This window comes from Bos grunniens, chromosome 3 (genome assembly GCF_055505025.1).
Source record: "Bos grunniens cultivar Pamir isolate PY7600 chromosome 3, Bosgru_T2T1.0, whole genome shotgun sequence".
Classification (NCBI taxonomy): Eukaryota; Metazoa; Chordata; class Mammalia; order Artiodactyla; family Bovidae; genus Bos; species Bos grunniens.
The window spans coordinates 40,113,007-40,140,632 of NC_141167.1; the positions used below are offsets into that span (position 1 = coordinate 40,113,007).

Genomic DNA, 27,626 nt, shown 5'->3' on the forward strand with positions numbered 1-27,626 from the left:
TTTTGTTTTAGCAACTTATGAAAGCAAGAACAATTGATATTTTCTCTGGATTTCCTGGGACTAAGTGACTGATCTGAGATTGCCCAGTCTGTGGTTTGCCATGGACACTCTCTGCAGTGTGGGGGTGATGGGTCTCAAGCAGGAGCCATGTAACTGGACTGCCCTCTGCTTTCCTTCCTGCAGCACCCAGCTTCTCACCACTTGGAGCTTCCTAATTGACATATCAGTCCGAGTAGGTCTTGGGGTGATGCACCCACCCCTTTGTAGCAAATGAAACAGAAATAATCTGTATTTAAAAAACAAAAAACTGTAGAACATGTGCCCAGATTTCCAACTCATTTCCTCTTTACTCTTACAACTACATCATCCTCCAGCCCACCACCAGCTGCGAAAATAAAAGTGTTTTCTCCCACATTTAAGGATGATTTTGTGCTTCAGGATGATATTTCTAGAGGTGAAGGAAACTTGACCAATGTGACCAACAGATGTTTTAAGCGATGGATGGAACTGAGGAGGAAGCCAGATTCTTTAACCCAGTCTTTAGGATACTGTGCCCGACTGCGCCCCCTAGTGACTGTCTGGGGCATCGCGCAGTGAGCGCCAACTGCGTGTGTGTCCTGCACCAGCTTATGTATGTGCTCTGTTTTCAGAGATGAGTATGAAGAAGATGGATTCTGTCAGCCGTACAGAGGGATTGCCTGTGCAAGATTTATTGGCAACCGCACTGTCTACATGGAGTCTTTGCACATGCAGGGGGAAATAGAAAATCAGATCACAGGTTGGTAGCAATGGAATTATATTTATACTTTGCACAACAGTTTTTCTCCCCAGAAGTTTTATTGAGCCCTTCTCTTGACAAAGGATTAGTCAAGGCATAGGGGTTAGGAACGGGGCCATAAAGAAGCCAGAGATATAATCTCTGCTCTGAAATTTACATTAGAATAATTTATTAAAGGTTGCCCTTAGAGGAAAAGGAGGCTTTGAGAAGTCTCACTTTTATTCAAACACTCAATAAATATTATTGAGTGCTTTTGGCATACCAGGACCTGGGCTGGGCATGGACGATGTGATGGTGTGGGGAATAAGCCAGGTATGTCTCTGCCCTCACAGAGCTTACTGTTTGGAAATAACATTGTGTTGACTAAAAGCGGATGAATTTAGAGTTAGAATTCTGGATATTAATCCCAATTTGCCATTAGTGTGACTTTGGAGAAAATCGTACTCTCCGTGGAAATCTCTTTCTTCATCTGGGAAGTGAGTGAGGAGGCGAGACGATCATGGGTCTATTCCTGCTCTAGCTTTCTCTATTTACCCTCCACTTTTCTGAATTGAAAGGATCTTTTTAATGGAAATCTAATGCTGAAGCACGACCTGGCACATACGAGGTAGGTAGTGTCGGCCACTACGCACGATTCTGTGTACCTTGTCGGATGGTCACAGCAGCCTGTGTCTCCCCCATTAGTGTGGTTATTATGCCTCAGTGCCCTGTGCATTAAATACATTAAAGTGGCTGTTCTGAAATTCTAATAAGGTTTCCAACATTAGCACTGAAAATATAAGACACCCCATTGCATCTGATATATTTCAGTATATGTCCCAAATGTTGACCTGGAATTCAGATGCCCTGTAGTTTAGCTGGCAACCCTATGATTTAAGAGAGGCAAGAACAGACCCAAGACACATAGCCAAAGGCCCAAAAACTATGTCACAAGAGGAATTTGAGGGAACCAAGAGGCGGCCAGGGGAATTATTTAACCTGAAGAAGCAACTATAGGAAGACGTATTTGCCAGGTGCTAAATCTCTCAGGCTTTCAAGAGGGAAGTCCATAAAATTCCAGTGAAGCAAGACTGGTAGGGAGAAGCTATAAAAGATACCTTTCAACTTAATAAAAAAATCACTTGAACATACTTTTTACTAAGTATTCACAAAAATAAATGGAAATTCTGATATAAGTATATAAATATTTGGTCACCCATTTATAGTAATCTTCTCTTGGACATTTTCAATGGATATCAGCTTACTGGAAAGTGTTACAGTTTTTTCTTTTTTAAAAAAAATCCATTTAACTTTGATTAACCCAGCACTTTTCCAAACTTGTTTAGCTATGGAACCCCAGTTTCTCAGACACTTTTAACATTCTACATAATTAATGTTCTGAGGAACATGCTTTGGGAAATTGTATACCAACAACTTCACAGGCTGCCTTGTGATTATAAGCTCCTTGTCAGTAGACATGTGCAAAGGCTGGTATGGGGATAAGAGATTAGGCAGAGCAACCACTAATATTCTACAATATACCTTGGACAACTGAGTTGTGCTCTTTGAGAACTTTCAAATGAGTTGCCTCATGTTCAGAAGATGGGATCAAAAGTCTTCAAATTATAAGGAAATTAAACCAGTTACCCAAGGTCATCCAAGAACTGAGAGGCAAGACTCAGAACTAAATAAATCCTGTGATTGGGCTCAGCCACTGTATAAAGCAAGTTCTGCCCTGCAGCTGTCAAAAGTTTTAGAAGCCTCACAAAACTAATAAAAAGTACCGGAAGAAACACAAAGTTCTGTTGCTTTGTAGTAAAAATGAAAAATATATTGTACTTTAACCTAATTAATTCTTTTTATTAGGAAACAGTACATATGTAACTTAATCCTGTTTTTTTAAACTTTGTAGTCAAAATTATTTTTTTCAAGCCAGTGAAAGTAAGCTGCTTAGACATCTGAAATGAATCTCCTTCCCTTGGCCTTGTCTGTTTGAGTACAGCAGATTCCTTCCAATGTGTGTTTACATCTGATATCTGTTGACTGGATAACCAGGGGAGATAAACCCTGCCTCTGGGAGTTAATAATTGTGTTTGTTTTCCAGCTGCCTTCACCATGATCGGCACCTCCAGTCACTTATCTGATAAGTGTTCTCAGTTCGCCATTCCTTCCCTGTGCCACTACGCCTTCCCATACTGTGATGAAACCTCGTCGGTCCCAAAGCCCCGGGACTTGTGTCGCGATGAATGCGAAATCCTGGAAAATGTCCTGTGTCAAACAGAGTACATTTTTGCGAGATCAAATCCCATGATATTGATGAGGCTGAAACTGCCAAACTGTGAAGATCTCCCTCAGCCCGAGAGTCCCGAAGCTGCAAACTGTATCCGGATTGGAATTCCCATGGCGGATCCCATCAATAAAAGTAGGTGGTAGCCCCTGACCTTCTGTTCTGCCTCAGGGGCCAGCAGCCCCAGGAAAACTGGACCTTGATCCTCAGTATTAATTTTGTGTTGGTAGTCAGATTACTTCCCAGTGGTCCAGATATCATGTGGGGGCTGAGCTTCCAGTGGGTAAGATGCAGTGCCATTCTTCAAAAAGTTACATGAGGAAGATAATTTTAAAATATGGCTTCTGGTTCCTTAATGACTTAAAAATAGAATTACTGTATGTCCCAATAATGCCACTCCTGGATATATGCCCAAAAGAATTAAAAACGGGTGTTCAAAAAAAACTTGTGCAGAAAGGTTCATAATAGCTCTGTTCACCATAGCTAAAAGTTGTAAACAACCCAAATGTCCATCAGTGGGTAAGTAGATGAATATATTGTGGCATATCCACATAACGAAATATTGCATGCTGTATGCTAAGTCATTTCAGTCGTGTCTGACTCTGTGGGACCCCGTGGACTGTAGACCGCCAGGCTCCTCTGTCCGTGGGATTCTCCAGGCAAGAATACTGGAGTAGTTTGCCAGGCCCTCCTCCAAGGGATCTTCCGCAATGAGATATTATTTATCCAAAAAAAAAAAAAAGTAAAATCCTGTTACATCCTATAATATGGCTGAACCTTAAAAAGACTGTTATAGAAAGAAGTCAGACACCATTGTATGAGTTCATTTATATACAATATCCAAAGTGGACAATTCCATGGAGATAGAAAGCAGATTGCCAGGTGTAGGGACTAGGGGAGAGTGTGGAATGACTGCTTAATGAAATAGGGTTTCCTTTGGGGATGATGTATGTGTTCTAGGATGAGATAGTAGTTAAGGTTGCACAATATTTTGAATGTTCTAAATACATTAATGGTAAATTGCATTATATTGTATTATACCACTATCTATCTATCTATCTATATATGGGAGTTTGCCTCCATCCTCTCACTGCCAACAAACAAAAGACTGTTTTCTGTGCATTTCCGCTCCATCTATATTATACTTTACTGGTAATGTTTTCATTTCCTTTTGGCAGTTAACTCTTTTATTAGTTAAATAAGTTAGTGCACCTAAAATGCTTAGAACTATGCTTAACATATAATAGCAATACCATCTTTATTACTATTATTACTCTCATCTTATCATTACCCCTCCAGATTTCAGTTTATTTCAGCTTAATCCATTTTTGCCATGGTTTCAAGCATCATCTCCCGGAAGGAAGATTTAATAGGACCTGCTTCTTGAAGATGTCCAGTGTATCAGCATGGCAATGGCCAAACTCCTGTCGGAAACCCCTAGTGCACTGCTGCTAAGGAACATCTTCTGAGGGCTACATTCTTTATCCCATGACCTATCCATCTATCTCATGTCTAAGGTCACCAAGCAGAAATGGAAAGAACAGTCCCTGCACCATTCACTAGGCGATTGCTCCTGTGCCCCTGGATCCTGCCCCGGTTCTGATTTTTTTCTGTGTTCCATATAAAAAATAATTGTGGAGACTGGTTTCCCTCCTCAAGCATACTCTCTAAATCCTCCCAGCAGTGTCACTGCAAGGTCTGCTCTGTGTCCCAGCCCAGCATGCGGGAGATTGCCACGTGGCCCCGACCGGCAGGGAAGCCTCGGCCGTGAGGGTAACTGCACGTCTTCCCTCCAGAAACTGCTGGCCAGGAGCTCCGGCACTGTCTCTGTTTCTCACACTTTGGGCTCTTCTTTCATGTATTTCAGATCACAAGTGCTATAATAGCACAGGCGTGGACTACCGGGGCACCGTCAGTGTGACCAAATCAGGGCGCCAGTGCCAGCCCTGGAATTCCCAGTATCCCCACACGCACACCTTCACCGCCCTCCGCTTCCCAGAGCTGAATGGAGGACACTCCTACTGCCGCAACCCGGGGAATCAGAAGGAAGCGCCCTGGTGCTTCACCTTGGATGAAAACTATAAGTTTGACCTGTGTGACATCCCAGCATGTGGTAAATACTCTCACTGCTTTCCATGGCTTCAGTCACTTTGAAACAGTGGTCCTCAACCTTTTTGGCACCAGGGACCAGTTATGTGGAAGACAGTTCTTCCACAGTCCAGGCGATGAGGGGATGGTTTGGGGATGATCCAAGGGCATTGCATTTATTGTGCACTTTATTTCCATTCTTATTACATCAGCTTCTCCTCAGAGCATCAGGCATTAGATCCCAGAGATTGGGGACCCCTGCTTTAAAAGATCCCAGCTCTATGCCCCTTCCCTTAGGAGAATCATATAAGGGGGCAAAGGAGGTTGATAATGTTTGTTTGATCTCTAACTCTGTTTCTAGGATAAATTTTGTTGTCTGAGCAGAAAATACCTTTTTGGATACCAAAGCACACTCTCATGGAGAAGACAATGGCATCCCACTCCAGTACTCTTTTCTTTTTTCTTTTAGCCTTGCAAAAGCAAGGCCTCAAAAAATTGAGTAAAAACTCAGAATTGTTCCTCTCCACGGAAATCTTTAGTAAAAGGCGAAAGATTTACCACTCCAGTACTCTTGCCTGGAAAATCCCATGGACGGAGGAGCCTGGTGGGCTGCAGTCCATGGGGTCGCTAAGAGTCAGACACGACTGAGCGACTTCACTTTCACTTCTCACTTTCATGCATTGGAGAAGGAAATGGCAACCCACTCCAGTGTTCTTGCCTGGAGAATCCCAGGGATAGGGGAGCCTGGTGGGCTGCCATCTATGGGGTCTCACAGAGTTGGACACAACTGAAGTGACTTAGCAGTAGCACACTCTCAAGGAAGAAACTGCTTTTATGCCTGCTGCCGTTGTATTAGTGGGTATAACAGGCACCATCTCTCTGGAAGTACAGGAGAAGCAGCTTATCACAGTCATTCGTGAAGTGAAATGTTATGCACGATGGTCCATGTCCAAGTGTACCTTTTTTAGCACAACAGGTGTATTGGAAGCAGAAAGAGAACTGTTTTTTCTGTGTCCTTGAGAAAACCCACAAGAGAGAATGAATCTATAGCCAGTACTCAGGGATCCAGGGCAACCTGCAGATAAACTGTGTCCTTTGCCTCATCCTTTTATACTGCAGAAATATAGGAAGAAAATGAAACTTCTGAATCAGTTTGTACCTTTTTCTAGAAAATGTTTGGAGGGTAAGAGAGAGAATGAAAATGTTGGTGATACTGGGAGTTTCAGATGATTTTTTAATGATTTGTCTTCCTGATTACAGTTCTCATAAATAACTTGAGAAACTTGGGAAACTCATCACTTGAGTTTCCCAGGCCTAGGGGGAGCATCAGAATGTCATAGGAAAGCCACTCCAGTAAAATGGAAATAATAACGATTTACATTCAGGGTTTCTTAAGAGAATAAGTAAGTTGTTAACTGAAAAACTCTATGATATCTGGAAGATAGTAAATGTTTAATAAATATTTTCTTGTGTAATTTTTATGTAGTCAGTATATATATAAAGAGGAACTAACTGTAATTAGTATGTAATATACACATATCGAGGGCTTTCCCAGTAGCTCAGCAGTAATGAATCTGCCTGCAATGCAGGAGACCTGGGTTTGATCCCTGAGTAGAGAAGATCCCCTGGAGGAGGGCATGGCAACCCACTCCAGTATGGTTGCCTGGAGAGTCCCATGGACAGAGGAGCCTGGTGGGCTACAGTCCATGGGGTCTCAAAGAGTCAGACACGACTGAAGAGACTGAGCACCCATGTACTCACTACACATATAGAGAAATGCTTGTTTTCAGCAAATATTGTTTGAGCCTGTTGTGGAGTAGGGAGGCTGAAAAAGGAAAAAATGTGATTCATATTACAATCGCAATGCAGTGTGTGTGATACAGTAGAAGTTAGCACAAATGCTGTGAAACAAAGAACAGGAAGCTGAAATATACTACAGCAATCATTAGGGAAAAGTAGCAAAAATATTGAAAGAATTCTCAGTGATGAAAATTGGGGAAACCATTATACTACAGTTTCCTTCTTACATGTTATCTGTTATGCCATATCGTCTTCCCTTGCAAAATGGTTTTAGGGATGGTTCAATATGCTCAGTTTGAAAAAGAGGTGACCAGCCACTAGGCTTTAAAATGCCTTCATATGCAGCATAAAGAACAAATTATGACATTAACTCTTCCAGAGCCACCATTGGAAACTTCAAAGAAAATTATTCTGTATTTTTTAAATAATGAGCACTTAAAATTTATGGTTTTCCCACATGCTATATTCAACATGAAAAGGAGAGTTATAATCACTTACTTAATTGCCCCATCCCTTCTCCTACATCAGGTAGGTGTGAAAATCTGCCAGAGAGCCAGGGATAATTGCAACAATTACTGAGCACGTCCCATGTGCTAGGCATCATTCTTGGGGTTTCCAAGGCTTTATTTATACTCACCCTCTCCCTGAGACAGAGAATGGTGTTATTAACCCTTCCCTGGTGGCTCAGATGGTAAAGAATCCGCCTGCAATGGGGGAAACCTGGGTTCGATCCCTGGGTTGGGAAGATCCCCTGGAGGAGGGCATGGCGACCCACTCCTGTATTCTTGCCTGGAGAATTCCCATGGACAAAGCAGCCTGGCGGTCTGTGGTCCATAGGGTCGCAAAGAGTCAGACACGACTGAGTGACTGAGCACAGCACATACTGCTCATGATGAAACTGAGGCTCAGACAACAACAGAGTTACTCCACTAGTCTGTCTGACTCATCTTCCTGCTACTCCATTGTGCTGTCTTAGGAGACTGATCTGTGTCCTTAAGGAAACCAAATGAATTATTTTAAGGGAAAAAAATGCATTGTTACTTGACTCCAGGTGAACACCATTGTCCTGTGGGTGACTTTTGGCCCAGAATTTCCAACTGCAATCCTCATCTGAAGTAGGGAAATACACAGACATAGGGAACAGATATGTGGTAGCCAAGGGGGACAGGGAGATAGGAGGTAAGGATTGGGAGTTTGGGATTAGTGGACACAAACTAGTATATATTGGCTGGATAAACAGCAAAGTCCTACTGTATAGCACAGGTTACTATGTTCAGTATCCAATGAAAAGAAGAGACACATGTATTAACTGAGTCCCTTTCTCTCAGCAGAAATTAACACAACACTATAAACCAAGTATACTGGAATACAATTTTTAAAAATAAAAAAAGAAGTAGGGAGATAATTTACTCATGAGCTGGAAGGTTTGTTGATAATTGGGTTCAAGCTTTATTACAATTAGTTTAAGTCAAGACCTGATACCTAGAAAGTATTGATTTTCATTTCAGCATCATTCTTTAGGGAATCAGACCAAAAACACTCTCTGAGGCATGAAAGAAAGCCTTCAGCAGTCTTTCAGACCTTAGACAGAGAGAGAAAGACCACCTATATTCTCTACCATGTGCCTGCATGGTGCTTCGTGGTTTCCGTCTTCATCTCCATCTAAAATTCATCACCACACTGTGGGACAGATGTTATTAACATATCCTACCAAGGTATATGTCTAAATGAGATAACTCATAGCATTGGACCTTGAACCCTTGTCTACTTGCATATAGCTCCGACCAAACTCGAAGTTCGTGTTCTTTTCCCAGACACTTTGCTATCTCCCACTGAAAGATCTTTCAGAAATAAATAAAAGGATGACAGTAGGCTCTCTGGATTTCAGTACACTGATTCCCATAACATGATATGGCATCAAAACACGTTCCCTTGCTAATGAAGAAATCCATCACAGTGCTTCTCAGTATATTATTATAGTATTAATCAGTTCAGTGATGATCTCAGGAAACCCTAAGATATTGCTTTCTGAATATCAATCTGCAGAATTCTGAGGACTGGTTAATTCCAGTCACGTGAGAGAGAAATTTGGATGAAAGGTAAATCTACAGATGACAAGCCAGTTTTCACCACTTATAATAATAATTTTTTTAAAAGAACATTTTCACTTCATTTTGAAAGAAAACAGTTCCTTTTGGATTCTTCAGGCCAAGCCACAAATACATCCATTAAAGGAACAGGGAATCTTTGACATGTGATCAATAAACAGCTGCTGAGAGGCTAGTGGCTCCCTAGGGTATGAATTACAGAAGAGAGTAGGTCGGCATCAGCTGTTGTTCTAAGATGAGTCTTCTTGTAATTGCCCCTCAATAGCCCACCTCTAACAAAGTAATCATACAGAATCCTACTTTTATAACATTTCTTTAGAGCATTTGCTTTTTTTCTCATTTCATCCTTAGAAAAATCATGAAAGATAAAGTAGGAATTTCCTGCCCTATTTTAACATATGAGACAGCCAAGGTCTAGGGAAGTGGTAGGACTTACCCAAGAACATAAATGAGTTAATAGAAACCAGGTCTCCTGTCTCTGGGGCCACTCACTCTTTGTTCTATACCAGTGGTTCTCAAACAGGGGAAGTTTTGCCTTCCAGAGAACATTTAGCAATATCTGGAGATATTTTGGTCATCACAACTGAGTGGGGTTGGGGAAAGCTTTATTGTTGCTGTTCAGTCACTAAATTGTGTCTGACTCTTTGTGACCCCACGGACTGTATGTCACCAACAGGCTCCTCTGTCCATGGGATTTCCCAGGCGAGAATACTGGAGTGGGTTGCCCTTTCCTTCTCCAGGGGATCTTCCTGACCCAGGGATTGAACCTGTGCCTCCTGCTTTGGCAGGCAGATTCTTTCTTTGACATTGAGTCACTAGGGAAGCCTGGGGGAATGCTACTAGCTTCTCTCGTGCAGAGGCCAGGGATTCTGCTGAACACCCCAGAATGCACAGAAGAGCTCACACAAAGAATTATCCAGCCCAAAACGCCAGTAGTGCCAGGTTTGGGAAACTCTGAGACTGAATTAGAATTACACAATTTAGACTATAGAATATAGTATATTGTATATACTGTATAAATTATATAATTTAAACTATAGAATAACAATATTAAACAGCAGTTACCATTTATTGATTGCTTACAAAGAACCACTATGTGAAGAGTTTTTCTTTTTAAAGCATTATCTCATGTATAGTAGCTCTATAACTGTATGAGTTGCATTTTATTTTACCCAGGAAGAGAAAAATGAGACTTAGAGAAGTTAAATAACTTGTCCAAGGCCACACGATTAATAAGAAGTGGACCCAGGATTCAAAGCTGTAGCCTGTCTTGTAAATTCTATGATTTATGTATGTGTGTGTCTGTGTATATAAATAGATAGGTGGGTAGATGGATGGATAGATAGATGGATTGATAGATTGGTGATAGAGATATGGAGAATAACTTTGTATCTTATAATGAGGTGTAAGCTTGTGGGGCATATTTGCAATGAGTCCTTTTCCTCCTTCCTCTCCAAGGGGATGGAATCTCATGGGAATGTTCCTGCATTCTTTAGTTAAGTCAAAGTTAAAGAGGTTGCAAAATCTCCATGGGGTTTCTCATTTTCCTACTGATATCTTTTGTTTTTATTTCAACTAAGTAAGGCTGAAAGAAGTATAGACCTAATTAAATGCAGAATGTGAGCATTTGTTATAGTTTCTAGAATAAAGGCATTTGAGAACAGTGTGCCCCAGATCGTTTTATCTGTGAACTTTTACTCTAAGACAGAACATAAAATTAAACACAACCAAATATGTCTGTTGTGAATTCTGGGAATTGGCTTAGCTAGGGCTGTGTGCATGAGCCCAGGCAGCGCCTGGAGAAGAGGAAAGAACAAAAGAAGTTTGCGCCAGACTTGAGCTCTTACCTTCCCTGTCTTTTCTTTCCTATCCCAGATATCCAGCAATTAGAACAGTTATTATTTATTCATTCACTTACTGAAACCAATGTATATATGTTGAACTTCTACTATGCTTTAGATTTTATGAACAAGCTGTGCCCTCCTGTAGCTTACAATCTAGTAGAAGAATCAGAGGGGGAAAACACAAATCACTTTAAACACTATAGTTCCCCGTGTTCCTGTGTGCTGTAATGTGCTTTTCTGTGTGTGCTAATATTTGCTATTGGTTGAACACTGTGTGAAGTTCTTTACAATAGCATCTGGCCTATGACTTAGCTGATGCTTAATAAAATGTGTGGAGTTAACCCTCATAATAACCACAGGCTAAAGGTATCACCTCCATTTTACTGATGGAAAAGCTGAGACAATGTTGTTTTTACTAAAGATAAGATTGGGTCCGCAGGATTCAAGGTCCAGCCTGTGTCCACCACACTACAGATATTTAAAGAACAAATTCTATCTTATTCAGAAGAATAAACATTCCTTTATCGTTTTCCTTTCCCCTTTGATCCTTATGAGCTCTCTAGGTCATCTTTTTTCTTAATCTTTGTTTGTTTGTTTATTTATTTTTGTCCATGCTGGATCTTTGTTAATGTGCGGGCTTTTCTCTAATTGTGGTGAGCTGGGGGCTACTCTCTAATCGTGGGACACGGGCTTCTCATTGCACTGGCTTCTCTTGTTGCTGAGCACAGGCTCTAGATATACAGGCTTCCGTAGTTGTGGCACACGGACTTAGTTGCTCTATGGCATGTGAAATCTTCCCGGACTAGGGATCTAACCCATAGCCCCTGCATTGGCAGGTGGATTCTTATCCACCAAGTTACCAGGGAAGTCTGTCTCTACGTCTTTGATTTTCTTACTTGAAGCTGCGCAGATGCAGGAATGGAGCCCCCAGCCATAAGACATCTACTCTGAGACCAGGGTGTTCAGGGTGTTCTTAGCCTCAGCCTGATAGGGACTAGTTCCCCTGGCAGCTCCACCCAGGCCTCACATCGTTTGCCCTTTTCCCGTTAAGTCCTAAGTCTCCTCCCTTCCTGGCAGCCCTGGGTTCCCAGTCCTCAGAGTTGGCCATCTTCCCTGAGATCCTGCCTGCAAACCTTCATTTGCTACGTTTTCACCTCTAGTCCCTGTGGCCACCTTCCAAGCCAAATACTGTGGACTGGGTGGAAACGAAGTCGAAAAAGAAACATTTGCCTATGTTCTTTCCAACTGGCACCTAGGCACACCTCCCAACTCACAGTTTCACTGTAGCCCTTATCATTGCTGTTTTGTGCAGCTCTGAGAGGGAAACTGTGAAAAAGGTCTATTTCTCTGGGAGCTCCTTTTGCATTGATCTGACCATTTCCCTTGGTCCATATTTTCTGTCTTCTCAACTAATTAAGATCTCCTATTTGTTTCTTTTTTTGAACTGTAGTGAGGAGGCAGAACCTTGATTACATTCACATTTTCATGTTCAAACCTTAGCCCTTTATTTGGAGAAGGAAATGGCAACCTACTCCAGTATTCTTGCCTGGAGAATCTCAGGGACAGGGAAGCCTGGTGGGCAGCCGTCTATGGGGTCACACAGAGTTGGACATGACTGAAGCAACTTAACAACAGTAACAGCAACAGCCCTTTATTTCCACCTAGATGAGTCTTGATTCTTCTACTATCCAGGCCGGTGTGTTTCAATCACTGCTAAATAAAGGTTTCTTCATCCACCAAAGAACCAGAGCTTCCAAACAGTGGTATTGTTTTTACTCCTAAACCAGCTTCACCAAAGAGTACCCATTGATAAGAAAAGTAGTGAGCCATTTGGCTCCATATGGAGTTTTCATACCTGGCCTGTTGCTTTTGTATTTCCTTTTAAGTCCTTGGCTTGCACCGGTTTGCCAAAGGGCACGTTGCCCAATTCTGTGCCTGAATAGCCCTGACTTGTCCCATCACCTTACAAACACCCACCCTGGGTTCTGCTTTGTCACAAACCATTTTCTCCAACGTGGTGGTTTACAGTTTGGGGCAAGGCAGATGTTTTCCAGATTGCGAACACTGCAGTTTTTAACTCACTCTGTCAGCAGCCTTCTCCCATATTTCATAGAAGACCTGTTGTAAGGCAATTTGTCTTTCAGCCATTTCTTCAAACCAAAATTGAACATTACTGTGGATTGGATGTTGGGGAGGGGGAGCAGAGGAAGGAATAGAGCACTGCTTTGTATAGTTTGAAGTTTTCCGGAAGAGTTATTTTTGTGCTCCAGAGATTTTCAAGATGTACTTTGGTCTCCAGTCTTTGTCTATTTTCAGCAAAGTAAAGAACAATCGTTACCAAAAACTTATAACTGAGTCGTGTTTCACAAACATGTGTCAACATAAAATAATTTTCTCTAAAAGGATTTTTTTTTTAATTTTATTGTCTCCAGTATATATTGAGTCACTTCCCTAGTGTGTCAGCTACTCTAGCAATAAGCTTTGGAGGCCTTTAACTCTTTGGGCCCACCCCCATGCCGATAGGAAGTGCTCCTTGTCATTTTGAACTTTGAGTGACAGAACTCTGCTGTAACACCATGGCAATTGTTGTTACTGGCTTTGCATCAGTCAAGATTCTGGCAGGAAACAAAAAGCACAAGCAAATAGACTAAGGAGAATTTTATAAAGATATGGTTTTTAAAGGTGTTGGCAGGATTAGGATAAACCAATAAGGTGCAGGACCTGGGGCTAACAGGAGTGAAGCAATACCATTCTAGGCCTGGAGAGTCGATTACCCCTCCCCATAGAGTACAGCCGAGGCGGAAGAGAGGGCTGTCCAGCGTGTGCTGTGGCCTTTGGTAGAGGCAGGCAGGCAAGCCTCTGCAACCCAGCAGGAAGGGAGCCAGAGGAATAAACACACCAACCGTACTCTCTCTTCTTGCCCTGGGGTTCTTTTTATCATGCTAGTGCCTCCCAAGAGCTGGACCCAACTGGAAGCCAGAGTCCCATTAATCCTGGGCATAGAGATCAGCCTCAGCATAGAGCTGCATAGAAAATGACTAAGACTAGATCTGGTGAGCTGCGGACACTTAGGGGAAGTATTCATCACTGGCTTTAAATCAGTTGCTTTGTAAGAGAGTCCAAAGTTCAGTGGGAGTCTAAGTAAGGTACATCAACTCCGTTTATAAAATCAGAGCATCTTAAAGGAAGATAGAAATCAAACAACCTCTGCTTGAACATGCCAGAGACCTGCAGAGACAAGGTTATCTCTCTAACCAAAGTTATGTGCTGGTTCCCCCTGTTCAAATCTGCCTTTGTATGCCAGAAGCTAAAACTTGTATGTGAAATCTCCTGATTTTTTTTTTTTTTTTTTCTCTTAAATGTGAGCCACTACTTTAAATTGGGGGGAAATAAAAAGCTAGTAAGGAACAAGTGTGTATACTATAACTGGTTTTTAACATCTGGTGTCATCTTTTATTGAATTTTGAGACTTTTATTGCATCCTTCATTCAGTTTTTTTTCTCCTTTGATCCAAAGAGCATATAGCTCCTCCCACATTTCCTTACCGATCCTCCTCTCTGAGTGTTTCTTGCTCCTCCAGAATCCTTCTTAAAAAACATGACTCTTACAGTTGAAACAATTTTTGACATCTTTAAACCAGAACAGACCAGAAGAGGACCATAATTCTTGATGACTCAGTACTGCCAATGAAGGCTGTCTCATTGCTATACGTGCCAACTATAGCAATTTTTTTCAGAAATTTCATCATGCTGTTGCTGGATCCAACTGAGCCTTCAAGTCTTCACTAAAATTTATGAATCTTCTTTTGTTTGTTTGTTTTTAGTTTGGTTATATCAAAAATTATTTAGTAGATCTGTTGAATCATGGACTTCTCTAAGCAGAGCTTTAACCTAACTCCAAGTTATCATATTATAAAATTTCCACTGTGGGTTTGAGGGTCATTATTCTAACCTGTTGTGTATCGTCCTTTAAAATTTTATTTCTGTAGTCAACTAATTATCTTTCTTAGATTCAGGCCATTTCAAGTTTGATAAACATGTCATCATCAAGTAGTTGATGACAGTATTGAACAGGCAGGTCCTCTCAAGGATAGCCTTCTATAATTTGATGTTGTTTGCTGATTAACACTATTAGAGTATAGCCATGGATGAAGAACAAATCCGTCTATTGATATTATTGTCTAGTCCTCCATCTTTTGTCCATAAGGATATCATGAATCACTTGATCAAATGTTCTGCTAAAGTTTAGACATGTTTGTCCTATCACTCCAAAATAATCCTATCAAAGATGAAAGACATTTAATGTTATAGAACCTATTGAATTTTGGAATCTTTTTTTCTTAATCATTTTTTTCTTAAATGTGAGCCACTACTTTAAATTGGGGGAAAATAAAAAGCTAGTAAGGAACAAGTATGTATACCAGAACTAGTTTTGAACATCTGGTGTCATCTCTTATTGAAATTTTAAGACTTTTATTGCATCCTTCATTCGGTGTTTTCCCCCTTTGATCCAAAGAGCATCAGATCAGATCAGATCAGATCAGTCGCTCAGTCGTGTCCGACTATTTGCAACCCCATGAATCCCAGCACACCAGGCCTCCCTGTCCATCACCAACTCCCAGAGTTTACTCAAACTCATGTCCATCGAGTCAGTGATGCCATCCAGCCATCTCATTCTCTGTCGTCCCCTCCTCCTGCCCACTATCCCTCCCAGCTTCAGAGTCTTTTCCAATGAGTCAACTCTTTACATGAGGTGCCCAAAGTATTGGAGTTTCAGCTTCAGCATCAGTCCTTCCAATGAACACCCAGGCCTGATCTCCTTCAGAATGGACTGGTTGGATCTCCTTGCAGTCCAAGGGACTCTCAAGAGTCTTCTCCAACACCACAGTCCAAAAGCATCAATTCTTCGGCACTCAGCTTTCTTCACAGTCCAACTCTCACATCCATACATGACCACAGGAAAAACCATAGCCTTGACTAGATGGACCTCTGTTGGCAAAGTAATGTCTCTGCTTTTGAATATGCTATCTAGGTTGGTCATAACTTTCCTTCCAAGGAGTAAGCGTCTTTTAATTTCATGGCTGCAATCACCATCTGCAGTGATTTTGGAGCCCAAAAAATTAAAGACAGCCACTGTTTCCACTGTTTCCCCATCTATTTGCCATGAAGTGATGGGACCAGATGCCATGATCTTCATTTTCTGAATGTTGAGCTTTAAGCCCACTTTTTCACTCTCCTCTTTCACTTTTATCAAGAGGCTTTTTAGTTCCTCTTCACTTTCTGCCATAAGGGTGGTGTGTCATCTGCATATCCAAGGTTATTGATATTTCTCCCAGCAATCTTGATTCCAGCTTGTGCTTCTTCCAGTCCAGCGTTTCTCATGATGTACTCTGCATATAAGTTAAATAAGCGGGGTGACGATATACAGCCTTGACGTACTCCTTTTCCTATTTGGAACCAGTCTGTTGTTCCATGTCCAGTTCTAACTGTTGCTTCCTGACGTGCATATAGGTTTCTCAAGAGGCAGGTCAGGTGGTTTGGTATTCCCATCTCTTTCAGAATTTTCCACAGTTTATTATGATCCACACAGTCAAAAGCTTTGGCATAGTCAATAAAGCAGAAACAGATGTTGTTTTGGAACTCTCTTGCTTTTCTGATGATCCAACAGATGTTGGCAATTTGATCTCTGGTTACTCTGACTTCTCTAAAACCAGCTGGAACATCAGGAAGTTCATGGTTCACGTATTGCTGAAGCCTGGCTTGGAGAATTTTGAGCCTTCCTTTACTAGCGTGTGAGATCAGTGCAATTGTGCGGTAGTTTGAGCATTCTTTGGCATTGCCTTTCTTTGGGATTAGAATGAAAACTGACCTTTTCCAGTCCTGTGGCCACTGCTGAGTTTTCCAAATTTGCTGGCATATTGAGTGCAGCACTTTCACAGCATCATCTTTCAGGATTTGAAATAGCTCAAATGGAATTCCATCACTTCCACTAGCTTTGTTCGTAGTGATGCTTTCTAAGACAACTTGACTTCACATTCCAGGATGTCTGGCTCTAGGTCAGTGATCACACCATCATGATTATCTGGGTCATGAAGATCTTTTTTGTACAGTTCTTCTGTGTATTCTTGCCAGCTCTTCTTAATATCTTCTGCTTCTGTTAGGTCCATACCATTTCTGTCCTTTATCGAGCCCATCTTTGCATGAAATATTCTCTTGGTATTTCTAATTTTCTTGAGATCTCCAGTCTTTCCTATTCTACTTAATAATTAAAATAATTAAAGAAATGCAAATCAAAACTACAATGATATTCCGCCTCATATCCATTAAGATGGCCACTATCAAAAAATAGAATATAGCAAATATTAGCAAAGATGTGGAGAAATTAGGACCATTTTACACTGTAGGTAGAAAGGCAAAATATTGTAGTAGCGACTATAGAAAGCATATGGATATTCCTCAAAAAGTTAAAAATAGAATAACCATATGATCCAGCAATCCTACTTTGAGTATATATCCAAAAGAACTGAAAGCAAGATCTCAAAAAGATATTTACACACCCATGTTCATCACAGCACTATTCACAATACATCAAAAGCAGAAAGCAAGTCAATGCCAACCAGTAGATGAATGGGTAAAAAAAAAATATTTTAATGTGGTACTTACATACAATGGAGCATGGTTCAGCCTTGAGAAAGAAGAAAGTCTTGTCACATGCAACAACATGGATAAACCTTGAGGACATTATTCCGAGTGAAACAAGCCAACCGAAAGACAAATACCATATGAGTCCACTTACATGAGATATCTAAAGTAGTCTAGTTCCTAGAAACAAAAGGTAGAATAATGGTTGCCAAGGTCTGGGGGGACGGGGAAATGGAGAATTGTTCAATGAGTACAGAGTTTCAGTTTTGCAAAATGGAAAAATCTGGAGATCTGTACAATAGTATGAATATACTTTACACTATCGAAATGTACACTTCCAAATGGTTAGGATGGTAAATTTTCTTACATGTTTTTTATTACCATGATTTTTAAGAAAAAATTTTTAATTTAAAAGATTAGCCCAACTCTTTCCTTTTGTAGAAAATGTAGGCCCCAAGATTTCAAGAAACTTTTAGTGAACTTGTGTGGATTCCAGTTACTAAGGTTTTTCTTAAGTACTCACAAATGAGTTACTGCCCCTAACTTAATGTGGTTAAAACATTTTCCAAGGAGAAAAATGTTAATCACTGTATATGGGCTATTCAGAGTCTTTTAAAGAATTCATTTGAGAATACATAAGGCAATAGATCATCTCCTTAGTATTTCTATCATTAAGTCGAGAGAGCGAGTGGCTGGGCCCAGTGTGCCAACTGAAGGCCTATTTGCCACCTTTCCTGCTTCAATTTCCAGGTACATGCTTAAATATTACCAGTGCAGGCCCCCATCTGCCACAGGCCCACTTATTTTGTAGTTTTCAAATAATAAATGGTGGCGCCTCTGTTTGTTTTCTATGGTTTTTTAAATTTTTTCAGACAAGATCATAATTCAACTTGTTTAATTTCCTTTGAATTCTAAGGTTCTGTAAGACTTCTTCCCACCTTTGCCAGATTTAAGATCTGAGTACTTTCTTTTTTTAACTCAAAGTAATATCCCAGATGATGTTTCACTTCATAAAAGTACCTCTTGAATGAGAAATCGTGTTTGCCTTGCTGTAAGCCCCAAGAGAAGAAAGAAGTATTTTCTCCATTATATTTAATTACTAATCAAAGTATTGAATATCATTGTAAAAATAAAATAGGAATGTCAGATGTGAACTGTGATACCAAATTGTTGATTTTTAAAAGAAAATTAATCATGTGGTCCAGGCTAAATGGTTGGTTTCAAAAATCCCAAGTATTTAACTTGATGTAACTAATATGTGCATTTAACTTTTAAACAGTTATTCCAAAGTTTTAAAAAATCTTCCCCATTCTAATTTTCAGCCAATTTTCTTTGCAGTGCCTCCGAGGTGTCTATTACCCTTTAAAATGAATAGTAAGAATAATGTCCATTGTTCTTATGTGATTCTTTTTAATAGTATAACTCCCACTAGATATTAGTCCTTACTTAGAAGGAATCTTGGAATCTTAACAAGAATGATGAAAAACAATTCCATATAGTGTTTTAATTTTTATTAGTCATATAATTTAAAAAGCACAGAGGCATGGAAGACAGACAGACTTACATTCCAACCCTGACTCCACCACTTCCTGTGTTGTTGTTCAGTCGCTCAGTGGTGTCCAGCTCTTTGCGACCCCATGGACTGTAGCACGCCAGGCCTCCCTGTTCTTCATCATCTCCCAGAGCTTGTTCAAACTCATGTCCATTGAGTTGGTGATGCCATCCAACCATCTTGTCCTCTGTCGACCCCTTCTCTTCCTGCCTTCAATCTTTTCCAGTATCAGGGTCTTTTTTAATGAGTCAGCTCTTTGCATCAGGTGGCCAAAGTATTGGAGCTTCAGCTACAGCATCAGTCCTTCCAATGAATATTCAGGGTTGATTTCCTTTAGGATTGACTGGTTTAATCTTGCAGTCCAAGGGACTCTCAAGAGTCTTCTCCAACACCACAGTTCAAGCTTTGGCAAATGTATCCTTTCTCAGCCTCAGTTTCCCTGTATGTGAAATCAAGATAACCTGGGCTTCCCTGTTGGTCCAGTGGTTAGGACTTTGCCTTCCAACGCGAGGGATTCAGGTTCAACCCCTGGTTGGGGAGCTAAGATCCCACATGCCTGTCTGCCAAGAAGCCAAAACATTAAACAGAAGCAATAGTGTAACAAGTTCAAGAAAGACTTAAAAAATAGAAAACAAGATAATCCAAAGTGTGGGGTTAAAATGAGGAATAAAAATGCTAGGACATTAGAAAGAAGTTGGGCAAATGTTAGTTTTCTAATTTTCCATGAGTAAGGTTAGTTGTTCTGTGGAATGTTTTTATATGAAGTTTTTTGAGCCAGACGGTGACTCCCCTTCTGGCCAAGTGCAGAGAGCCGTGTGGGAAAGGAAGCATGTAGTCAGTAAGACTTACAATGAGCCTGAATTTGTTTTCTGTCACTTCCAACATGACCGCGTAGTGTTCTGCTTGATTATTTCACTTGGCAAGAAGACACTGTCCTCGTTTGCATATCCTCCAGTGTAATCAGAGGGAGCCAAGTTTGACAATTTTTAAAGGATTTAGCTTCTTGAAGTTTGTTCTCCAGCAGACCTACACGGGGATTTGTCCCAGACCTCCCGTTTACAGTCAAAGGCATTCCATGAATAATCTGATACGGAGTGAGTACAGAATAGATTCCTTTGTTTGCCAGACAGGTGAGGGCCCTAGTTTCTCTTGTTGCTAAAAATGTGGCCAGAAAAATGACTAGCTTTACATTCGTGCTAAATTAACCTCATTCCTTTTGTAATCTTACCCTCAAAATGATTTCACTGAAAATCCAAGAATAACAAGAGGCACTTCCCCCCCTAGGGGCCTGAGAAACTTGAAAGTGTTTTATAATGTTAATAACAATCATAGATGCAATGGTTTATCTCTGGACTTTCTATCCTGTTCCATTGCTTTACAGCAGAAATTAACAAAAAATTATAAGGCAAATTATACTCCAAAAAAATTAGCAATAATAATAAAAGTGTTAGTCACTCAAGTCATGTCCAACTCCTTGCGACTCCATGGACTGTAGCTCACCAGGCTCCTCTGTCCATGGGATTTTCCAGGCAAGAATACAGGAGTGGGTTGCCATTTCCTTTTCCAAATAATAATAATAACAGCATTGAATAACTACTCAGCAGTTTTCAGTTTTCCCAGACTCTTTGCTGACTATCCTCTCTCATATGAACTAAACAAGGTTGGCAGAGCAGGTTTTATTATCCCCCTTGAATAATTGAGGTTAGAGAGAGGTTTCTGGCTTACTGTTATTTAGAATTTCCAGCCCAAAGCTTTTATTCCCTGAATCTTCCTACTCTAAAGGTGGAGGGTAAACATTGTGTGATTGAGCTGTAACAGGTACTAGAATAGATACTTTCCATGTTTCTTCACTTGTGGTTTATAACAGTTTTCTGAAATATACCTATTTTGCAGATGAGTTTGCTCAGAGAAGCCACGTGCCTACTCAAGGTTACACAGATAATGAAAAAGTCCATCTTCAGAGATTTCTCACTCTAAAACATAATCTCCTTTGTTGTGTAAAGTGGATGGATAGATAGATAAAGAGATATAGCCATCCCTTTCCCTCAGTCTGTCCACCCACCCGCAGACATGCAGACATAGGCGTCACTACAACGTCCAAAACCCAGTTCCCAACGACTAGTATGATTAGAACAACCTTCAGAGATGCCTGGGTTTATGCTCACCTGCCACAGTGTACAAGTGGAGAGTTCAAAAGCATCATACCTGGCAAAGCTTCAGTGTTATTCCCCACCTTTCAGGCCTCCTTCCTTCCTACTTCCATGAAACAAGAGAAAACCTACCCCAAGAAAATAGGTGCAAAACAACAGCCACTCTCAAATGACTGGCAGTCTAGTGTAGTACTGGAGCAGGAGGTGTGAAGCAAGACCAACTGGAGAGGAATCCGAGCTGTTGAACTACTGGCTACATGTCCTTGGGCAAGTAAATTAACCACCCTGCCCCTCAGCTTCCTCATCTGTAAAAGCAAGGATGAGGATGGTGCCTATCCCATGGGGTTGGTGGTGAGGATAAAATGAATGAGTTATGAAAAGTGCTTGGAACAATACTTGGCCCATATTAATAATAACAGCTAACATGATTTTCTGCTGATAGAAAACACTCAATAAATATTTAAACTATAACTTTTATTATATTCAGTAAACAGATTTCACCCTTCTGCCAGCTCCCCTGAGGGTTAACACACAGATGACAGGCTTTAGGGCCCCTTTCTAACTTCTCATGTTGAATCTGTTTCTATGGAAAGTGTGACTAATTACTGCCATATCTCACTGAACTGCAGGTTCCCAAAGAAAGTGTGCAAGTAAAAGCTATGTATAGTATATTCTCACTTACATGTATTGAGGAAGCTTACTGTTTAAAGGGATTTTATGGTCTCTCCACCCCTCTATCCATATTTCCCTTGTAGCATTTCCAATAGCATATTGTAATTATCTTGTCTCTGTTTTCCTTACCAGATCATGAACTCCTTAAGAGCAAAGCACATGTTATATTTCATTTTATTTTCCCAGTACCTAGTGGAGTGCTTGCCAGTAGTAACTTTTGTTTATTGACTAACTGAGCAAATGGGAGGATGAGGGAATGGATGCATGGTTGATTCTTTTAAGTAAATAATCAACTCTCAATTTTATGTCAGTCTGACTTTTCACACTTTGGATTTTCTTAAAGCTATACAGCTGATGACGTGTTGGTGATCAGGGTGCATCATTATGCAGCCCCTCTAATTACTGTCTCATAATGCTTGCATTTGTCCTACCAGTCAGGTCATTCATTAATTTTAGCATAAACTCAGGGCATTGAGTTTAACGGCCAGACTCAAACCAAAAAAAGAAAAATATGTGTCCTTGTGTCCTTCTGTACATATTATTTTATATATATTCTTTTATATTACATTATTTTCCAAGCAATGCTAACAGTGGATGTATCAGATTTCAAAAATATACTTCAAAGGGTTACCACTCATAATTATTGAGTTCATATGAAACTCTTTAAGAAGAATTCTTGGCTTTCAAAACAGTGTCAAGTTATACAGTGATGCTGTGCGAGAGGCAATTGTAGACACCATCCAAAACAGACAGATACTTCACTTCTGTGGATGAGAAAAAGCGAGACCCAGAGAGGTGAATGATTTGTTCGGGGTCACACAGCTCAGCAGAGATGGAGCTAGCCCTGACTTCTGGTCCTCATATTCTCAGGCCAGGGGCTTTGTGGTCCCTGGGGCCAGTATTCTTTGGTGATGTTGATTCTGGAAGATACAGGACTGGCCCTGTGTGTCCACGCCAGCCAAGACAAGGGCACGATTCCTGGAATGCTACATGTGGTTGATGTGGGCTAGCGGCCAATGGAAGAAGGCCTCTGCAGTCCACATTAACACTCCTGGATGTATACAGTCCACCCACGTGGCGTTTACCTTTTAAGGTGTTGGAGAAATGCAGGTCTGCTGCTAAACAGAGGTGACCCACACACATGCGAAGTCTTCGTAATGTCCTTCTGCAATTTTTAAACATTTGAACTCTAAACTTTTCAACTTTAATAAATTACATTGAAGGTTTGATAGAAACAAATTGTAATAAGCAAGGGTTCTTTTGTCTCACGGAAGGTTTGTGTGTATTGAAGAATAGGAGATCATTTTAAAGCTCTGCTATGTAATATTATCTATGTTATTTGAACTACTATAACTTTTGCTCTTTTCCATTTCTACACCCAGATTCAAAGGATTCCAAGGAGAAGAATAAAATGGAAATCCTGTACATACTGGTGCCTAGTGTTGCCATCCCCCTGGCCATTGCTTTGCTCTTCTTCTTCATTTGTGTCTGTCGCAATAACCAGAAGTCGTCGTCACCACCTGTTCAGAGGCAACCAAAACACGTCAGAGGTCAAAATGTAGAGATGTCAATGTTGAATGCGTATAAACCCAAGGTAAAACTAGCAGTCCTGAGCTGCACTTATTCTATAGACTTCAAGTTAAAGCAAAACTTACCACCCTCCCGAGCTTAGAAATCAAATGATATAGAATCAGAAGTTGTATTAGTACTAGCGTGCATTGTCAGCATAAGCATGCATCTCTAACTGTCCCAGGCAGCTCGAGCATACTTTCATCAGTGTGACCACTTTGGGGCTGGATGATCACCTCCCTGCCTTGCATAGAGTTTGCAATGGAAGGAACACTTATGAGATCATCTCTACCAGCCCTGCAGGACTCAGAGTGTGAGCTATTTTTCTAAATTTTCAAAAAGGAAATCCCATATTCTTCCAATTAAACTGAAAAGAGCTGAACAGACAGAGAAATCGAACACTGTTTACTAACTTTATTGTCAAAAAACCCTTTTATTTGCACAACAATGTGCATGTGTTAACGCTACTGTACTGCACACTCAAATGGTCAGTTGTGTTACACGTTTTTTACCACAGTTTAAAAATCTATTTCGTGCCTAACCTAAATCCCCTTCTCTTTGGTTTCCATATATTTTAAGAGAAGTTTTGTCCTTCCTACAGTCTTTGAATGCTGTTTTATGATAGCCCTTAGCTCTCTCCTCTCTCATGCTAAATCAATCCACTTCCTTTTAGTTTTTCCTCCACATCTTTCAACATTTGGGTTGCTCAAGGTCCTGGCAAGGAAACCAGGGTCACTGGCCCTTCCCTTAAATGGAACACACATCACATCTTGGGGCTGAAATACAACAGAGGCTTTCTCTCCGGAAAACTAGCACCTCAATCTCAGGCCTCTCGGGAAAGAGATTTCATTTAAATAATTTAGGATTCTTGCATCCACAGAAGCCTGCTTTTTCTTCATGTTCCCACTCCATAGGAACATTCATTCAGCAAATATTTATCTTCTCTGTGGGTTAGAGACTATATTATTCTTTTGACTCTCATAAAGAGAAGATGCATCATTTTTTTATACAGTTTTAGAGAAAAAAAAATGCCTTCACACTCAAATCAATCCTTTCACCCAATAAGTAGCATAATTGGGCCTGACACATAGCTCTCATTTGATCTTACTTTGCTTTGCTGTTGGATATTTGTTTTTAATTTTAAAAGACTTAAAATATTTTTCTATTGCAGAGTCATACTTGTTGGTAGGGTTATGGGGTTTCTTAAATGCTAAAAAATTCATCATTAAGCATTCTGTCCCAAACAAAACCACTGTTCTCTTAAGTGTGAATTTTTACCAGAAAAAAACCCACAGACCCTGGAGACCACAGAGTTCACTCAGTGGGCTGGGGAATGGGTCGGGGGTGGGCGGAGGTTTAACTCTTGATATCCTAGCTGCTTTTGGCCAATTTACATATATTGTAATGTGTTACATCATAGCACCCTTAATCCTTACAATTAATAGAAGAAAATAGAAGGGTTAATATTAGTGCACATTCATGTAGGCATACCTAGTTGACCTTTTACATATCCCATGACTTCAAACTTGTAATGCAATAGTCTTTGTTCTATAAGAATCTTTCCCTGTCATTTCTGTTATGAAATGCTGAGAATCCTTACAAACACCAGAACTCTGGGTGAAAGTGAGGCCCAGATCAGTTTGGTTCCAGTAGTCACTGAGCAGCAGCCACCATCCTGGGGAGGTGGGCTCCTTGTTGCTATGGCAGGAGTCATAGAAAGAGTCATTTCCATTTGGAGAAATCATCAGTTTTGTAGGTCAGCCTCAGTCTGCAGCTTAATTCCATTGTTATCGGAGGTTTCTTTTGCAGCGCAACATGTCCAACATGCATGATGTTTGGGATTTATATCATCTTTCAGACAAAGATCTCAGAAAGCTTGTGGTGTCACAGAGAAAGCAAATATACATTCAGCGATACAAATTTTCAGAAATTATTCTAGGAACTTTTACATTCATTATCTCATTTAATCCTCACACCCATCACATAAGGGGGGTATTATAATCACTATTGTACAACCAGGGTAACTGAGACTGCAGATGAGTTAAGTAACTTACAGAAGGTCAAAGAGCTAGTAACTGGAAGAGATAAAATATGACTAGAGTATTTTTCGCATTGGAGAAGGAAATGGCAACCCACTCCAGTGTTCTTGCCTGGAGAATCCCAGGGACAGCGGAGCCTGGTGGGCTGCAGTCTATGGGGTCACACAGAGTCGGACACGACTGATGCAACTTAGCAGCAGCAGCAGCAGCAGCAGAGGATTTTTCAGCTCTAGGTAAAGCCCTTGAATTTGCCTGACACTATGATTTCTTCTTTTTAACTGAAGAATCGTGCTGTGAAGGGGGAGTAGGCGGCCAGACGAACAACTAAATGCAACTCCATTTGTCAGTTTGCACTGAACGCTAACCACAGGGATCACCTGGCTTGTGAATGACCTCCCGAGAGGCCTGGGTAACAGTTGTAAGCCTGAGTTATACAGCCCCAGTCCTGCCAGGGACATGTGAAATTTGGCCAAAGAAATAACAGTCCTCCATCCTCCATGGTCATGGAGACAAATGTAACATACGCTGGGATACATTTTTTCCTGAGACTTGGTAAAGCAAAACATTGTTTTCATCATTTCTGGACCATTTCCTCAGCATGCCTTGCAAAATCTCCCAGTGTCAAGATTTTTCCAACACAAGGCGTAGAGTTTCGCCTTAAACAGCTCACCAGCAATTCTGAATCAGACTGGAAGAAGGAATGTCTCGAGCATATGTGACTGGGTTGAGGAGGGAGAGGGAACAACAAAAACAAATGCTAAGGTTTTTTTTCTTTCTTTCTCTCCTAAGAGATTTGGCTCCAATCAAATTTGACTTATTCAGCTGTTTGTTTTGGTTCTTACTGAGTGCCTTTCCTGGAAAAAGCACAAAGGACTTTGTCGACCTTAAAGAAAATTCCTAAATGTAAACAGTTGATCTCTAAAACTGGTTTGAAAGGTCACCGACACATAAATATTACATGTACCTATAAAATCTAAAAAGAAGGGACACGCATAAGAAAGAGGGGGGAAAAGAGTCCTGAAAACAAACACCCTACCAGAATAAAATCAAAAGGAGATTTGAAGGCTGGGACGAGAAAAGAATGAAGGATGGAAGCTGGTCGGCCCTGGCCTCATACTTATTTATCCACATGAATGTGCCCTTCAGGTTTTAAACTATCTCTTTCCACTCTCTCCACTTGCTGAGCTGATTTTACCCACCCCTGCCCCCACTCCCCCATACTGAGTGTTTGTATTAAGAAGAGGCTTCTCTGGGAGATTAGAAATCCATACCCACAGAGGAGACAATAGGCAGCCCAGACAGACTGGCGATGGGACCTGGCTTTAGTCCCCACAGAGGTGGCCGGGAAAGTTGGAAGTTAAAAATTTGATGAGGCATGAGTCTCCTTCAGATATGTGGGGAAAGGAAGCCAGTGGACCAGAGAGGCATCTTAACTCTGAGCCTTGAACAGTCAGGAAATAGAGGTGCTCCCCCGGCCCCATCACTAACTGCCCTGTGACCCTGAGAAGCCAGTTTGCCTGTCTGTGTCTCAATTTTCTCAGCTGTTCAGAGAAAGAGGTCAACTGTGTTCATGCAAAGGACCGTTTGTTTATTTTCCTATTTTGTTGGGCTAAAGATTTCAATCCTTTCTGTTGGATAAGTTCATCTCCTATCTTTTCCATCTTTAAAATCCTCTGACAGTACTCTGGTGATGCAGAAACTAAGGAGGGTTATTCTATCTTGCATTACACATTTTACAATCTGAGCAGGATTTTTTTTTTTTTTTTTTAAGTGCTACAGAAAATGAAACTTCTCCAAGAATTCTGGAAACCCTAACTTCCCGTCTCTCTGCTTCTTTCCCTTTGCCTCCCCCCAGCTCCTGCCACCCTGCCCCAACTGTCATGTCTGAAACACAGAGTAGTCTCCTGGGGGAGGAACGCTGTGGAGTTCACCTCCTGGGGAGTTAGGAAAGGGGAGAGCCTCCCCCTCAAGCTCAGGGTTAACCCAGTTCTGTCTTTCCCTATGTGACCCACTTACGTGGGATTTAGATCCACAGAAAGGTTAAGGGGTGGAGGAGTTTGAAAATGAGGAGCAGGAAGACTAGGGGGAGGGCTACAGGGTCAAACTCCTGCAGCTCTTG

At 40.9% G+C, this 27,626-nt stretch overlaps 1 protein-coding gene and 1 pseudogene across 2 annotated transcripts in view; one reads left to right on the forward strand and one right to left on the reverse strand.

The window, feature by feature from the left end:
* Window positions 1-27,626, forward strand: part of ROR1 (ROR family WNT receptor 1) — a 470,970-nt gene that overhangs the window by 427,092 nt on the left and 16,252 nt on the right. Inside the window, exons 5-8 of one of the 2 annotated variants that reach the window (XM_086390352.1) lie at window positions 651-778; window positions 2,862-3,179; window positions 4,912-5,157; window positions 23,282-23,493. In XM_086390352.1, the coding sequence (XP_086246478.1) occupies window positions 651-778; window positions 2,862-3,179; window positions 4,912-5,157; window positions 23,282-23,493 (904 nt within the window). The remainder of the gene's footprint in view (window positions 1-650; window positions 779-2,861; window positions 3,180-4,911; window positions 5,158-23,281; window positions 23,494-27,626) is intronic. The other variant, XM_086390353.1, reaches the window with a different exon arrangement.
* LOC147375524 (U5 spliceosomal RNA) lies at window positions 5,600-5,725 on the reverse strand (annotated as a pseudogene).